The sequence below is a fragment of the Talpa occidentalis genome, unplaced genomic scaffold, assembly GCF_014898055.3.
Source record: "Talpa occidentalis isolate TD23 unplaced genomic scaffold, MPIMG_talOcc4v2.1 talOcc4.16, whole genome shotgun sequence".
Classification (NCBI taxonomy): Eukaryota; Metazoa; Chordata; class Mammalia; order Eulipotyphla; family Talpidae; genus Talpa; species Talpa occidentalis.
This window is the reverse complement of record NW_023601653.1, coordinates 1,000,799-1,017,265: the sequence shown is the minus strand read 5'-3', so window position 1 is coordinate 1,017,265 and position 16,467 is coordinate 1,000,799. Positions and strand designations below refer to the sequence as shown.

The following is a 16,467-nucleotide window of genomic DNA, read 5'->3' as shown; positions in this document are numbered from 1 at the left end:
CCCCTTGAAGACGCCGGGTCGGGAGCGGACCCTCCCTGCGTGCCCGCGCAAGGCCTGCTGGGCCCCGGGGTGCTGTGCCTCTGGAGCGCGGCGGGCGGGCAGAGCGGGTGGTTGAGTTCGAGGCCCTTCTGAGCGGACGGGGAGATGGAAACTGGCCGCGGGCGGGCGCGTGCTCCCTCCCGGGGCGGGAGGGGGCCCCTGGCGGGTCCCCGGGAAGCCAGGGCCTCTGCGGGGGGAGTGAGGCCGCGCCCGCGGGTGAGCCCCTGCGTTTGACCGAGCGTGTCCATCTGGGCAGACGCGGTTTCTGCCCCTGATCGCGGCGCTGGGCGGCATGGCCGGCGTTCAGCGTCCGGGACGTGTAAATAGCCCCCGCGGCCGCACCGCGCGCAGAGCTGACGAGGGCGACCGTGACTTTTTTAAGAAACCTTGTTTGTTTAGAGAAAAGTCTTGTATAAATTATAATTTTTATTTAAATAAACCTGAAATGCTTTGTGCTAAGGCGGGGGCCCTCGGCTTTCCTGGCTCACCCCGGCGGGCAGCCCCCACCGGGGCCAGGTCGCTGCGCTGGAGAGCCACGGGGCGCTGGGGCGTGGGCTGGGAGCGGGGCCGGTCCTGGGGCCAGAAGACAGGAGGCCGGCGGCAGGGAGAGGCCTCCGGGGCCTGACTGGGTGGCCATGGGGAGCAGGCCGTCACCCCTGGGGGTGAGTTAGGAGCCCAGAGGTGAGGCAGAAGCAGCCCCCGCTGCATTTGGGGTGCAGGTCCTGGCATTGCCCGAAGCCCCAAGGCCCCTTGGGGAGCAGACGGGAGCGCGACCCGGAGCCAGCTCTACTCCCAGCCTGTGGCCTCCTGGGTGGCGTCATCCGTTGTCCACCTGGCCGACCGAGGAGCTGGACATACGCGGCGGTGAAGGCACACGGGCCCGGGAGCCGGCGCCCCTCACGTCCCCGCCCCCAGCGCTCGTGACTGAGCCCCGGGCTGCGGTTTTCTCACCAAAATAAACTTCCTGCTCCCCTTTACCCGACAGCCCACGCGCCGGCCCAGGGTCAGCCGGGGTGGGGGTAGGGGGGCGAGAGGGGCCAGGCGGGGTTCCTGGCCAGCCCCAGCGCTCGAGGTGCTCATTGTCTGAGGCCACGCTGACCCCCAACGGCTGTGGAAGTGACGTAAGCCCCGTTGAGGGGCTCTGGTAGCCCCCACCCCGTGCCAGTCTGGGCAGGGTGTGGGGAGAGGGCGCGGAGGCTGCTCGGGAGCCCTGAGCTGGGTGTCGTGTGCCCTGCCCAGCCGCGTTTGGGAATGGACTGAAGTGGACAGATGGGAGGATGTGGCCGGGCCGTCCTGCTGCCCTGCACTGCCTACTGGTGGCAAGGGACTGCCGTGGGGGGCCCGGAAGACCCACCTTGGGCGGGGGACTCGGCCCTGCACTTGGGGAGCTTCGCCGCCTCCCCGCCAGCTGCTGGGGGGGTGGCCCGGGCCATGGGTGGGCGCCCCGACAGCACGGCACCCAGCTGGTACATGGTAGAGACTGGAATAGGAGACTTAAGAAACCTGAAGTTGAGGGGAGGGGAAAGCCGGGGGCTGCTGAGGGGCTCTAGGCTCAGGGACGCCTGTGCTGAGGGACTGTCACGAGGGCAAGCTCCTCAGAATGCGCAGAAAGACCACGAGCCAGTCGGGGGAACCCTCAGTGGGGCCCTCAGGGCGGAGCAAACCAGGCGGCGCCTGAGGGGGGGGGTGTCCTCGCGCCTAGGCCCGCCTCAGGGTGCCAGTGAGCCAGGATGCACCACAGGGGCCTGCCTGTAGGGGGCGCTGCCCTGCACCGGGCTTGGCAAGACCCCCGTGAAGACCCGGGCAGCCGACGGGACGGACCTGCCGTCCCCAGGGGCACGTCTGTCAGGGAGACGGGCAAGGAAGGGGTGTGTCCTGAGGGTGACGCCGCCCAGGCTTGTGGGGGCTTCTGTGGGGCGGCCTGGCGGGAGTCAGGGCTATCTCGGGGAGGCCCACGGGCGCCGACCCTCCGGGGGCCGAGTGGTGACTGAGAGTATTCTCCGTCCAGGCAGCTGGGGGCACCCCCAGGGGACCTGCAAGCTGCTTCCAGGTGAGCGGTCAGGGCCCAGCATTTGCTGCTTAATTGTCTTCAGCTCAACACAACCCTCAGGCCAGAGCAGCACTGGGGGCTTATTCTGAGCCCTGCTCGCGGGCACAGTGCGGGGCGGCCTCTGGGGGGCGGGGGTCAAGCTGGGCCCGGGTGCAGGTGCTGGGGCCTCGGCCTTCACTCATTTTGCTCCTTCTCTAAACTCTGCAGCTGCCCCCCCGGCCCCTCCCCCACTGCAGGGTAAACCCGGCTCTGCACCGCGGGCCTCCAAGGCCAGCACGTGCGGCCCCGACCGCTGGAGCAGGCGGTGCTTGGCGCGGGCGCGGCCACCGCCCCGAGGACGCCGCGAGCAGGGGTGGGTGAGCCGAGCGGGCGCACCTGGGCCCGAGGTGGGGAAAGGCGGACGAGCAGCCGACGGCCGGAGGGCCGGGCCATGAGACGGCCCCAGCACCCGAGCGAGCCGGGAGGAGCGGGAGCCGTGGGGGCTGGTTGCCTCCGGCCCAGTGCCTGCTCCCCCGCTGCACCTGCTGAGGCGGTAACAGGAATCTGTGTAAAAAATGAAAGCTACGTTCTTCCCAAAGTGACTTTATTCTTGTTTTTTCAAACATCTCAGGTCAAATATGCCATTTTCCAATCTTGAATCCAGCAAGATCAGAAAGGAGATGGCACCGGGTCCCGTGGAGGGCACCGCCGGCCGCCCGCTCCCCCCAGTAGCATGGTCCCCACACCCCCCCGCTGCCTGCAGGCCCAGCCCCTGCCCCTGCCCCTGCTCCCCAGACGGCCTCAGGCCCCTCCTACGCAGCTGGGGGCACAAGCCGGCAGCGTTCTGGTTTCTTAACCCCGTCCTGGTGTCTCGGTTGATCCCTCCATGCGCCGGGGCCTTGTGGGGGTCGTCGGCCACTACTCAGGGTCCCAGGAGCCCCCGGCCCCAGCAGCGCCGCCTGCCAGCCGAGCCCCAGGGCCAGGCTCCCTGTGGCGCCAGCTGCTTCCCGAGGCTGCAGGGGGTTCCTGGCTGACTCCAGAAACATCCCAGGGGTGCAGGCTGCAGGAAGGCTCCAGAAGCAGCCCCCACGGACCCCGGCCCTGCCCCGCCAGGAGCAAACAGAACAGAGGCCCCATGTGGGCTCTTCTCTGCACCCACTTTCCCTCCAGCTACCTACCATTAAGCCCTACAACTGGCACAGCAGCCCAAATAACGATTAAAAACTGCCCGTCTCTGCCCCAGGTGGGACTGAATGATAAATAAGGAATTTCATGAATACGTCATAACAGGAACCGCTATGAGCAAATCCTAGCTTTTCAGGACTAGGCCTGACAAATGCTGAAGCCCCGCCGCCCCTGCCCGCCGAGGAGGAGCTTCTCAGCTCTGGGAAAGCTGCCGGAAGCCGTCGAAGCAGGCACAGCAGGACAGCGCCGCGGAGGCCCGGGTGCAGCCCCCCCTCCCGCGGAAAGCGAAGGGACACGGGCAGGAGGGCGCCGCGGCTGTGGCTGCGAAGGGCAGAGCCAGCAAGTCCAGAGTCCGCGCCGGCCAGCAGGGACGCCTGGGCCTGTGTGGGGACTGGCCGGAGCGCGCCCACCAACTCACAGGCTGCTGCCAAGGGGTCCCTGTGGGCCGGGCGCCCACCGCTGCGGGCATCGGCTTCGACAGTAAACTCCAGCCACGTGGGCCAAGCTGCCAGCGTGCAGGCCCAGGCCCCACCCCGCTGCCCGCGGACGGTCTCAGACCCTCGGTGCCGGCTGAGGCTCGCGGCCGAGGGCTTCCGCGCGCTCCAGCGCCATGAGCAGGCTGCTGTGCTGCAGATGCCGGACGGACCGAGCGGCAATGCCCTCAAGGTAAATCGGGGTGACGGTTGAGCGAAGGCGGAGGACCCAGCGCTCCCGGAACAGGCCAAGGACTGGGCGCCCGCGGAGCTGTCGGCCTGACCCCGCCCGCCGGGTGGCGCAGCCTGGCCCCGCGCTAGGTGCCGTCCCTGCGCTGCTGCACGAGCCCCCCGGGCCACTCGGAAATCCGTGCTGTCGGCGTCGTTATAATCTAAGAGGCCAGCACCCCAAAATAAACGCGCCCCCTGCCGAGAACAAGCCAGCGAAAGGCCCGGCGACTCCCGGGCCTGGAGACGCCGCGTTTGCTCACCCAAGTGTGGACAAGGGAGTTTTTCTCTAAAATAAGATCCAGCTATCAAAAATAGACGTCTGAATTCAAAGGTGTATGTCAGCACAACCGGTCGCGCCGTAAGGAGCTCGCGGGCCCGGCGCGGGGCGGCTCAGCTCTGCGGCTCTGGCTTCTGAGGCTCCTCGATTCCTCGCGCAAAGAGGCGAACCAGCTGGCAGTGGACCCTGCCCAGAGCAAGGGGCGCGGTTAGGCCCGCGTGTCCCAGGCGCCCGGCCCGCGGCGGTCACGGCAGAGGGGCAGTGGCCAGCGCTCGGCACCTCAGGGGCTGCTTTGTTTAGGGGCTGGCGGCCCCGCGGGCCTCAGCAGACCCGTTCTCCGCCCAGCACCCCGTCGCCGCGAGCGGAGAAAGCCGCCTGGATGCGCTCTGCCGCCCCAGCAGCGGGAGCACACGGAGGCGTCTGTGCGGGACCCCCATGACTGTGAGGGGTGCGGGACACGCTACGGGGCAGATGAACTATTGGGCTTCTGCGCCACTGGCCTCGGTGGCCGTCACTGCCGCCCCGATTGTGCTAAGCAGGAAGCGGCGGGCGCAGGGCGGAGGGTAGACGCCTGGAGCGGGGGCGGGGGGCATGCTGAGGGGGCGCACAGGGCCAGGAGGCAAGCGTCCTTGGCGGCAGGGAGAGGACGAGTAGCGTGACGACAGGCGGGACCAGAGGGAGTGTCGGGGCGGCGGGGACAGGGCGTCCTCCCGCTGCCGCCCGGACACTAGATGCTCGGCGTGCAGGACCCGTAGGCCGGACGCCAGCCAGAGCCAGGTGCCTCCCACAGTCCCTCCGCCTGGGGGGCGGGAGCGGGGCCGACACCGCCTGGAACGTCGGGGCGCGGGCCGAGGGGCTTCGGGACCAGAGAAGCGGCGGCCCTGGGCGTGCCCCGAGTGACGCGTGTCGCCCGCAGCCGCGGCGCCGCTCACCTGACCTCCAGGGTGGCGCCGTCCAGCACCTCCCCGTCGCAGTTCCAGGAGCTGTGGGCCGCGGCGCGGCAGCAGGGCGCGGGGTCGCTGCAGATCTGCCCGAGCCGCGTCTTGCCCCGCTCCCGGAAGTGGCTGCTGCCGTCCTCCTCGGGCAGCGGCCTGGACGTGAACTGGAACTTCCGCACGCGGTGCACCTCCACGAAGGCGAAGTCGAACTGCGGGGGACGAGGGGTGCGGGAGGGCTGAGCTGGGGGCGCCTGTCCCCGCGGCCCCGGCAGCAGCACGGGACGGCCCGGGACCAGCTCGACTGGCCCGAGCCCGTCCACGAGCGGCGCCCAGGGCCGCCACGCCCCCGAGCGCGCTCTGCAGCGCCACGCAGCCCCCCGACCGCGCCTTCAGCTGAAGGCAGAAAACCCAAATTTTTCTAAGACCGCGGCCGGGCGGCGGCTGGGCTGTCCGGCTCCGCGGCGGGCGCCTGGTAGAGGCGTTCGGGAGCCGGGGCCCTCCGGCCTGGCTGCGTGAGGAAAGAAACTGTCCCGCCGGGGGTTTATACGAGAGCGACGGAGACGGAGGACGCGAGGCCTCGGGGCCCCTGTGCTCCGGGACTGTGTCCCCACGGGCAGGCGTGCAAGGGGAGGGGCTCTGGGAGGTGGTGGGGGGGCCGGGGGCCGGGGCCGGGCGCCTGCCGGTGCCGCGAGGCCGTGCGCAAGGCCGGGAGCGGGCTGGGGCACGCGCCTCCGCTCACGCCCCGGGGACGCCCCGCGGAGCAGCCCCGCCGGGGTGGGCCCACCTGGTCCCGCGGGCTGCTGTGCCGGATGAGGAAGCGCAGGAAGCTGAGCCGGGAGCACTCCCGGGTGAGGATGAGGTCCGCCGACCCGTCTCCCAGGTGGGCGCAGGGGGACAGGCCGCGGGGGCAGCGGGGGCACGCGCAGCACATGTTGGTGGCGTTGATGGCCAGGAACTTCCCGCAGACCACCTTCCACTCCTCCTCCTCCTCTGCAGCGCAGACCCCGTCAGCGGGGCGAGGGGACCGCCGCCACCCCCCGCCGGGGACCCCGGGCTGCGGCCCAGACGCGTCACATCGGCCCCGCCTGCTCCTCGGTGGCCGTGGGCTCGGCCCGAGAGACCACCCGGAGGAGGGCGGCGCCTGCGGCCGAGGGCGCGCCGGGGAGCCCACGCCGGGTCCACACACGCGGCTCCCCCTGGGCTGCGCCGCCGCCGGCCTGGACGTGGCTCTGAGCCTGCGACCCCCCCCACCAGACACCGGGCGGGAGCGCCTCGGCCTTGGCTCGGGGGACGGCACCGCCCCTCCACCCGCCCCGCCCCACGGCCTGGCCAGCGGCCTCCACTGGTGGCTCCTGAGCGTGGGGCGGCCGGTCTGGGGGCCGGGCGAGCCCTGGGCATGGGGATCAGGGGGAGGGGCCCGGGGACTGACCCGCGTTCTCCAGGCCGTACAGCGACTTCTTCTGCTCCTCCTCCAGCTGCTGCCTGCTCTGCCTGCAGACGAAGCACCTGGAAGGCAAGAGGCCCCTGACCATGGCGGCCCGAGGGCGAGACCCCTGCGCCAGGAGGCAGCTCGGTCCCTGGCCGCGGCGGGCCGGCTCTCACAGACGCGCGCACCGAGCATCTCCTCTGCGCTCCGAGCGACGCGCACGGTCAGGCCCGCTGGTGCAGAGCGCGCGGAAGCCCTGCCTGAGCCCGGAGTCGGGCTAGCGAGGACGCCCCGGGGCCGGGTGGGTCAGCGGAGACCCCCTGCCGCCGAGGAACAGCGATGGACACTGGGGGGGGGGGAGGGGGTCCCGCCGGGCAGCCCCAGCCCAGCCCAGCCCGCGCGGCAGCAAGTGCCCACCTCGGCCCTGAGCGTCTGAGCCCAGGGCCTCCATCTTCACGCGGAAGAGGAACCAGGGAGGCGCCCGGCACTGCCGGGGACAAGCCACAGCCTGGGCCGGTGGCCCTGGATGGCGCGTCCCAAGGCCATCTTGGGTTCCTGTCCCGCGTACTGGGCGCGGGGCACTGAGGGGGGCTGCGGCCTGTCACCCCGGGCCCCCGCAGCAGAGGACGGTGGAGGGAGACCGTGGCCCCCAGGCTCCCGCTGGGCACCCCTCTCCTCGGCACCCCCGCCCGGCTGTCCTGCCCCCTCTGCGGGGTGCACGGGGAAGCGGCTGGGCCTTCAAAGCTGAGGGAGCGCCCACGCGGAGCTAGGGCTAACTGGGCAGGGGCTCCAGCGGGGCGGGGACAGGGCTTCAGAGAACATCCCAGCCTCCCGTCGCCACGCCACCCTCACCCGAGCGGACAAGGTGGCCTCGAGCTGACGCCCGGCCCCTCGGGTCCCCTCCGAGCCCCACAGACTCATCGTGGCGGGGGGGCGCCCGAGAGTCCCCGAGCCCCCACAGACCTCAGCCGCTGAGCGCGGACCCCGGCACTGCCCTGGGGACACAGCGCCGCAGACTCACCCCGCCCGGCAGGGCTTCCCGTCCCGCGGAGACCCCACCGTGTGCCGGGCGGGCAGGAAGGCCACGGAGCCCTCGTAGCAGTGGTGAGAGAGGAAGGTCTTCAAGCCTGGAACAGAGCGCGGGGCGGGGGCGTCGCGGCCGTCCTGGGGGCAGCCGAGCAAGCCCACGTGTGGGGCGAAGGGCCTGCGGGAGGGAGGCTGCGGGGCGCCCGGCCGCCCCTCCCCCGCCCCGCCCGGGGCCCTGCGTGCCCACCCGGCGGCCCCCGGAGCACCTGAGAAGTCGTATCTGGCCAGCCCCATCCAGCGGTTCTTCTCGCTGTCCTTGATGATGTCCCCGTAGAAGCCGTAGCCCAGCAGGGACGCCGAGTAGCGCAGCAGCGAGCCGTTGTGGTGCACCGAGCAGACGTCCATGGACAGCGAGTCCCCTGCGGAGAGGCGCACGTCCACGCCCGCCCGCGGCACCGCCTCTGCCGCCGCCCGGGCCGAGTGTGGACGGAGTGCACGGGCGGGACGGGGAACACCGAGACAGGGACCTCGGGACGGGCCCCCGGCACGGGGCAGGGGCTGCTCCCCAGGACTGGGCCGCCCTCCGGGGGGACCCCACGCGGGACCCACCCACGATGATGTGCAGAGCCGACGTCTCCACGTCAATGGTGCCCACCGTGGAGTAGCACACGCAGTCCGTGGACCCTGAGGCGGAGAGAGCCCCGCGTGTCACATCACCCGGCGGGCCGGGGCTTCCGGGGCGGCTCGCGCAGCGCTGGGGGGCCTACCGGCGGGGATGATGCCGATGCGGAGCGGGCTGGGCACCAGCGAGGCCCGCGGGTGGTTCTGGTCCACGCCCGCGCTCCTCTGCGTTCTGCCGATCAGGCCGTGCAAGACCTCGCTGAACATGCCGTCCCCGCCCACGCAGACGACCCTGCGGAGGGAGCGCGGTGAGGCCCCACCTGCTCCCACGCGCTGGCCGCCTCGTCAGTGGCCGCCGCTCCTGACCCAACACGGCCCACCGTGGCCACACCAGGGGCTGCGCTGCCCCCAATCCCGGCCCCTCCACGCGTCCCCCTTTCTGGCCCGGGCCCTGCCGGGGTGTTCAGTCCCCAGCACGCGGAGACCGGGCCCTGCTCCTCTGCCCGCAGCTGGACCCCGCAGCCGTCCCTGCCCTCCCCGCTCAGCGGGCCTCGCGTCCCCAGCCCGCCGCTCTGGACCTGCCCTCCCGCCCTCCAGGGCCTCTCCTCTCCCGGGAGCCCAGCGCTGTGGTCACGTGCTGGAGGCCACTCGCGGCGGGGAGACTGCAGTCCTCCTGCGGCTAACCAGGGCTAACCCCAGAGCCGCCCCCGGGGTCCGTCGGGTGGCTCTGGCCCAGGCCTTGTCTGTCTCCCAGGAGAACGGCCTTGTTTTGGGGAAACATGTTGAAATACTTAGGGCCGAGAGGGGGTGGCGCTTGCACCGCGGGTTTGAAGGACTCGGAAGTGACCACCTGAGCACGCGGCTATTTCCCACGGGAAGGTCATCCCTGAGGAGGCGGCGCGCGTGACTCCCCGACTCGCTGCCCCTCACGGTCCACAAGAGTGTGTTTCCTTTCACGGCGTGGAGATGCCGCGGGGACGCTGGGCCCGAGCTCGCCCCCGGAGCAGAGCCCGCGACTCACCCGTCGTAGCTGTCCAGGCTGACCTCGTCCAGCATCTCCTTCGCGTGGTTGGCGCGGTCGGTGACTGGGGGGACAAGGTCCAGCTGTAGAGCTGGGTCGGCCCTGAGAGTCCTCGCTTAGTGGCGAGGCGGCCGCGGTCTTCAGGGGGTTCCCATGAGGGCCCCCCCACCCCCACTTGACCCCTCGGCCGGGCCGCAAAGCCACCGCGTGGTGGGACTGAGCTGCCGGCCATTGGCGGCTTTTTGGGCCGGGGCAGCTTTTACAGCCTTTCCTTACGGCCTGGTCGCCTCGAGCACTTGAGAAAACAACAAAATGTAAACAAAAGTGGGAGCTCGCGGCCGCGGCAGGAGCCACAGAGCCACGGTTGCCCCGAGCGGGCGCTGCAGAAACGCGGCGCTGTGCCCTTCCGCCCCCACCGCAGGGGCCGCGGGGACAGCCCGGGAGCCCCGGAGGGCGGCCGCCTCCCGCTCCTGACTGTGGGTGCAGGGGCTCCCGCGTCTGCCGGGCGAGAGCGGCGGTGGGCGGCGGCGAGCGTCACCCTGTGCGCCTCGGGCTGCCTCCCCAGGGAGACGCGGGGGACCGGGAGGGGCCGCCCCTCTGGAGCCGCGAGGCCGGGCTCCCTGGGGAGGCTGCCCGAGGCCCCTGCAGGCCGGCCCGGGACGCGGGTGCACGCGCACCCTCTGCGGCGACAGCGCCTGTTGACGGGACGACCTCTAAGTCCTAGTCAGCCCTCGTGTCTCTTCCCGCGAGGGCTTCTCCCGCCATCTCTGCCTTTTCGTTTCCTGGCTGTTTCCTTGGAGACCGTCTACGCTAAGACTTGGCTAGAAAAGACTGAATCCTTCTCTTGCTCTTCTCGGGCGGGCTTGGTGGAAAAACAAACGCCCTGTATTTGGCTTAAAAACCTTCCTGCGGGTAAAACCCCCTGGGTATCTCCGCGCCACGCCCAACCCGCTGCCCCCGGCTGGCAGACGCCCTCACCGATCACCTCCGTGCTGACGGCGGCCAGCGCAAACAGGGGCGCCACCTTCCGCTCGTAGATGCGCTTGCCTCTGCCCTTCCCGCCCCGGGGGTTGATGAACACCAGCAGGCGCCTGGGCCTGGACGCTGCAAGGGCGAGAGCGAGCGAGCGCGTGTCAAGGGCAGCGGACGTAACCCGAGGTCAAGGCGGGCGGGCGGGAGCGCGGCCGCCGGCACCACCTGGGCAGGGGCCGTGGACACAGCGCAGTGCTAACGCGTGCCCTCCCCACGCAGGGAGCGGTGACGGCCCCTCGCCGAGGGCGGGGCAGCTGGACCCCGCGGGCGAGGGCGGAAGGGTCGGCTCCCAGCTCCCCAGCGCCCTGGGGCACCAGCGCAGGCCCTGGCCACGCGCGTTCTCCCCGCATTGATGTCCTCGTTTCTGTTTTGCTCAGTCCGAGCAGACGCTGACCCGTCCCGAAACAAGTGTCATGAACTACTCAAAGCCGCAGGGAGGCGCCTACGGCCGAGAACCGTCCCCCGGACTCTGAGCCTCCAGAGCCACCCCTGAGGGAGACAGGCGGGGCGGCGGCCCGGGCGCAGGCCGCACGGGAGGGGGCGGAGCGCGGCCGCACGTACTCAGCTTGTCCAGCAGCTCCCGCAGGGTCTGCAGCCACAGCTGGCACAGCTGCTCCTCGGCACAGCAGAAGGTCACCTGGGCCCACTTCCAGCGGTGCTGCCGCGCCCTCTTCACGCAGTGCACTGTGGGGAGCCACGTCCGATCAGCACAGGCCCGACGCAGGCGCCCGCCCGCGGGGCTCCCAGCTGCTGTTCCCGGGGTGCGTTAGAAGACCCCGCCTCCCAGGGCTGCCCCCCAAGCAGAGGAAACGACCAAGCCCCAAACGACCAGCCGTGAAAGCAGAACTGGGGGAAGCAGCAGAGGGCGGTTTCTGGAAAGGCCCACCCTGGACGCAGGTGGCCCCGAAGCCCCTCTGCGAGCCCCCGTGGGGCAGGCCGGGGGTCACCTGTGAAGGCGTACGGGGTTCCCATCCGCTGCCACCTCTTGCCGCCGCGCCGCCAGCCATGCCTGTCCGTCTCCTCCACGGTGATGATCTCAGACACGGGCACTGAGCAGGCGTCTGTGTAGACAGCGCTCGCCCGGTCAGGCGCTGCCCCCGCCCAGCCTGTCCATGCGCTAGAGCCACAGGCCACGCTGCCTGCGGGGCTCAGACTCGAGCTAGGGAAGCGCAACATCCCCCACGACATGTCTGGGGGCCGCAGCCGTGGGAGGGTCCGGGCACTGCCTGTGCATCCGGCCCCCCGCCACCTGCTCCCCGGAGCCTGCTCCACGCTCACACCACATCGTGCCCCGACCTCCCGGGGGGCCAAGGGCCCCCCAGACCACGAGACCCACCAGCCTCCAGGCACCAGCGCCCTCCCCTCAGCCGGCTCCCGGGGCACAGGGGGGCCACCAGGGGCCTCTGCGGGTAACATGAGGCCACCCCGCATGTGCCCGCGGGGAGAGGCGTCCATGCGTGCACGGCCTGAGCCCACCACGCCGGGCGGGACAGCCACCACCATGCCGGGCAGGGCAGGCCAGGCCTGCAGGGCCCCTGGGCGGCCCCTCGCCACGCCTGACCCGGGGCTGTGGACGTGTTCGCCTCCGGCTGCTCCCCGCGTCAGCCTCGCGTGGCTTCCCGCCCGCCCTGCGTGTGAGACTGGAGGCCGGTGGAGGTGTCCTGCGGGCCGGCCCCGAGAGGCGGGAGACCGCAGAGCTGCCCTGAACACGGGCGGCTTCCCAGGGGCCGGGGGTGGAGGCAAACCCCCGAACACGCCGGGCCCCTCTGGGGCGGCAGCTGCCGCCCCGCCTGACCCCAGCACAGCCACACTGCCCGCCCCGCGGCGCCTTTGTCCACCATGCCAGCCCGGAGGCCGGTGCTGGGGACAAGGCCCCGAGGGAGCTGCCGGGCCGGCCGTGCTTAGCAACCCGGGATCAAGCAGAGCCCACGGAGCAAGGGAGGCGGGTCTCAGCGCAGGGCAGGGCGGGCGCCACGTCCCGCTCACCAGCGCTGCGCACCGACCTTTGGGGTCCGGCCTCCCCCGGCCTCCGCCCGGGCCGCGGCACAGCACCCGCACTGCTCCCCCGCTGCAGTCGTCCAGGCTCGGCTGACGCGGGCCGACGGCTCCGAGACGGCTGCAGGGGGGAGCCCGGCCCAAGGCCAGCTCCGGCGCCCGCTGCGCGGAGGAGCAGGTGCACAGCCGCCCTGCGAGCCGGCTTCCTGCGCCGGGTGCCCGGGAGAGAGCCCGACGCGGGGCTCCCGGGATGGCAGCAACCACCTTCCGGGGCACCGGCTAGGTTTGTTCTGAAGGTCAAAGTATCTTTAACCATCTGGACCGGCTGCTTTTACAGCGCACGACTCTGCTACGCCTTCACGGAGCTCTAGCGTGGGGGGGAGGGTAGGGACGCCGCAGCCGGTGTGGCCACAGCTGCTTTGTGAGCTGAGCTGGCGCTGCACGCAGCCCCCCACCGCGGTGACCCCCGCCGGAGGCCGCTCCCGGCCTCGCAGGGGGGCTGGGCAGGCGCGGCCCTCAGGCCCAGGCCAGTCTCCGCCTGGCCCTTTAAGAAAGTTTGCTGACCTACTTTAGAGGAACCAGTAATTAACCTTGGAACGATCTGGAACGTTTACAGTCCCTAGGCCGGTGCGCGGCCACGCTGCCAGCCACCTGACGAGCACCGCCCGACCGCCCACTGCTGTGGCGACTGGGGCGCAAACCCGGGGTCCCCTCTCCTGAGCCCCGGAGCGGGACTGGCCAGGCGTCCTGCGACAAGCGCACACGAACATGGGTGCCAGCTGGCCGGCGGGCAGGGCGGCCGCGCAGCCCCGGCTTCGTAACGGGCACAGACAGGGCGCACCCCAGCAGCCGGGCCCCCGACGCTCAGCCCTCCAGCATTGGTGGGATTGGTGTCTGGATCAGGCAGCATTTAGGGCCCCGCCACAAACTACCCAGCTTCCAGCCACCCCGGGGCGCAAGCCTGAGAGAGCACAGCGCTCCTTCCCCAGCGGCACAGGAGCCCGCCGCGCGCCAGGGGGCCGGGCAGGGCGGGGCAGGCACAGGAGTCACCCGCAGGCCCTGGCAAGGGGCCCGGACGCGCCCGGCGCCCCACACTCGTCCCCTCACCACGCTCGGCGCGGCCAGGCTCACGGACGGCGGGAGGAGGGGACCGCGACCCCGGCCAGACGCCGATTCCGCCCCAGGGGCCGCTGGGGCGACGAGGCAGAGACCAGAAGCAGAGAGAAGGGGACCCACAGCCAAAGTGGGGGGAGTCACGGCGAGCGGCAGAGCTTCACCGAAGTCCAAGACGGGGCCCAGGCGGAGCGGCCGCCAGCAGCCAGGCCCGGTGGGCGGGGGACCCTGCCTGGCCCGGCTCCTCCACCCCCCGACGCGGCCGGCCGCAGCGCCCTCGGCACCCTCGCCAGGGCATCACACGCGAGAAGCTTCTGCGGCCACACGACCCGGGGACGTCTCCCGCTGCGAGCCGGCACGCTCCCCGACACTCTGCAAAAAATAATTTTTAACCTGAAAAATCCCGAGTCCGTCTGATTCCGTTCTGAGGCGCTTTCACCGCCTTCAGCCAGGTGCCTGCAGCGCCGCTGACACGCCCCACCCCACCCCGGGGTCTGCGCAGACCAGGCGCTGCAGGACCCTCCCGGGCAGCCCTGCGGCAGGCTCCGGGCGGGCGCCGGCCCACGGGGCGACGTCACTGGCCCAGGAAGGCACCGCGGACACGCGGTGAGCAGGCCCCAAACCGGAGCGAGACCAGGAGGCAGGACACAGACGGGTCCCCCTCCAGGCCCTTCACAGGCCCCCGGGTCAGGCTGGTGGGTGAGCGAGGCGGGGGCTGAGTCCCGGGGTCACGCCTCCACCCGCCCACTTCCCAAGGCCTGTCTCAGAGCAACAGGGAAGCGGGGTGTGTCTCCCCAACCTCCTCACGCCTGTACACGGTGGAAGGCTGGGCTCGGCTTCCCGTGCCTTTCCTGTGTTTCTCAATTCGATTAAATCAACACCAACTGCTTCTGTGAGGGCCTCCCGGGGGCCGAGGGGTTGAGTTTCAGGCTGTCACCCCTACGGCCTGAGCTCGATCCCTGCCAGGGAGCTGCCCACAGGGCGGGGCAGACCCTCCTGTCTCCCCGCTGCGCCCCTCCGCGGTGGATTTCAGTGGATCCGCCTGCTCTGCTCCCCGCTCTGCCTCTGGTGGATCCTCTCACCCCCCCGCATCCCTGGCCTGCACCCCAGTCCTTCAATGCCAAACAAAAAAAAAAAAAGAATTATTCCTGTGAGTAGAAAGGAACAACCTTGGAGCCGCCTGTGACTTGGAAGTGTCGCTGGAACGGTGACACGCTTGCTAAACCCGGCAGTGTCCTGCACACGGAACTCACTGTCCGCCGCACACGTGCACACACGTGCTCCCCCTCACTCCTGCAGGCTGAGCCCCGGCACGTGTGGGCCGCCGAGGGAGGAGGGGGCCTGGCTGGGGTGCAGCCTGCCCGGCACCTCACCCGCCTCGCCAGCTATGGGCTCACGCTTGCAGGTCTCACGGCGGAGAACAGGTATGACTTTGCCCAGACAGCGGGGACCCAGGGGCCACGCCTCACCCGCCCATGCACCCGGCCGCCTTCCCCACCCTTCCCAGGCCTTCTCAGCAGCCCTTGGCCCAGCCCCCTCCAGCCACAGTGCACCCGGCATCGGGCCTGGCTGCCTGGGGTGCAGCGGTGTCCCCCCATGCTACCCAGAGAGCATGGAGGCCCGGCGGCCGCTCTCGGGCGGAGGCGCCCCAGCAGGCTCCCGCACTGCCCTCCGCCAGTCAGCAGGCCCAGGGAGGCTCCACTAAAGCCCCTTCAAGGCTGGGGTGACAGGGCCCCCGCCGGACACCGGCAGCCAGCGAGAGCCAGAGGCCAGCCCAGCCGCGCTGCGGCCTCCTACGTGGTCGGCGACCGGGAATCAGAAGCGGTGGCCTCCCCAGCTGGCCGGTGGGTCTGTCCAGCGTCCACGCAGCCCCTCGGGCCTGCAGGAGGCAACGCTGCCCGACCCGGCGGCTGGAGATGGACCCACCAAGCTCCACCCCCTGCGGGGGCAGTGACGGAAGCTCCCGGGCTCGGCCTCTTCCCTGGTCGCATCCCGGCGCAGCTGCCCGGCGGGCATGAGCCCTCCTGGGCGAGCGTGACGCAGAGGCCGGCGGTGCCCGCAGAGGCGTCCGGGGTGGAGCGCGTCACCCGCCGGGAGGCTGACAGGGAGACCGCGGCAGGGAGTGGCCTCTGACCTGCTGGCGGCCCCCAGGACCCCTCCCGGCGGCGCCGGTCTCCCTGGTCTCCGGGAAGGCCACCCACCCCCCCCCCCCCGGGCAAGAGCAGCGCGGAGCCCCCGTGCCAGCCCGGCCAGCGCCACCTCCTGGCCTGGCTATTCTCCCTGGCAGCTGCGCGCGGCACCCCGGGGTGGCCCCCCAAAGGGGACGGGCTGGGGGAGCGGGCGCTGGGTCACAGCACCGGCCGGGCTGCGGTACCGCCAAGCCCCACGCGCCGGCCCAGGCCACCCTGACCCCCACCCCAGGGCGCGGCCCCCCCCACGCGGGCCCGAGCCTGCAGCCCCCCGCCCCCCTGCGCCTGCGGGGCGGGGTGTCTCCCCCTCCCCCAGCGACCTTCCCCGCCGCCCCGACTCCCAGGGGTCCCCGCGCCCGCGGCGGCTCCGGCCTGGGCCGCAGGGCGGTGGGGCGCGCGCCTGGGGTGAGGGGACCCCGCGCCCCCCGCCACTCACCCGCGCCGTCCGCGCCGCCCGCGGGCCCCGGGCTCGGCCACCAGCGCAGCAGCGCGCGCGCGGGGTCCGGGGGTCCGGGGGCTCCAGGCTCACGGCGCAGCGGCGGCGCTTCACCCACAGCGCGGCGCGCAGCGGCTCGGCCGCCCCCATGGCGGGGCCGGCGGGGGGCGGGGGGGCTGGGGGGGCCGGGGCGGGGCGCGGGGCGCGGGGCGCGGGGCGCGGGACCGTTAGCGGCCCCGGAGCCGGTCGCGGCGGCGGCGTCGGGCGCGGGGCGGGGCGGGCGCGCGGCGGCGGCTGCGTCACCCCGTACGCGGGGGCGGGGGAGTCGGGGGGTGAGGGGGGGCCCGGCGGGGGGGCGCGGCGCGGGGTTCGGGGCACCCGCGGGGCCGCCGGAAGCGCGGGGAAGGGGCCGCTCGGAGGGGCGGGGGGGGCGGGG

At 71.9% G+C, this 16,467-nt stretch overlaps 1 protein-coding gene across 1 annotated transcript; it reads right to left on the bottom strand.

The window, feature by feature from the left end:
- Positions 1 to 2,846: 2,846 nt before the first annotated feature.
- Positions 2,847 to 16,181, bottom strand: CERK (ceramide kinase). The gene is given in 14 exon segments (XM_037515145.1): positions 2,847 to 4,420; positions 5,167 to 5,381; positions 5,957 to 6,162; positions 6,602 to 6,678; positions 7,620 to 7,725; positions 7,891 to 8,043; positions 8,234 to 8,308; positions 8,392 to 8,537; positions 9,267 to 9,330; positions 10,245 to 10,370; positions 10,860 to 10,982; positions 11,246 to 11,359; positions 16,032 to 16,110; positions 16,113 to 16,181. Coding segments are annotated over 14 exon segments (1,626 nt in total). The 3' UTR covers positions 2,847 to 4,347.
- Positions 16,182 to 16,467: the final 286 nt, after the last annotated feature.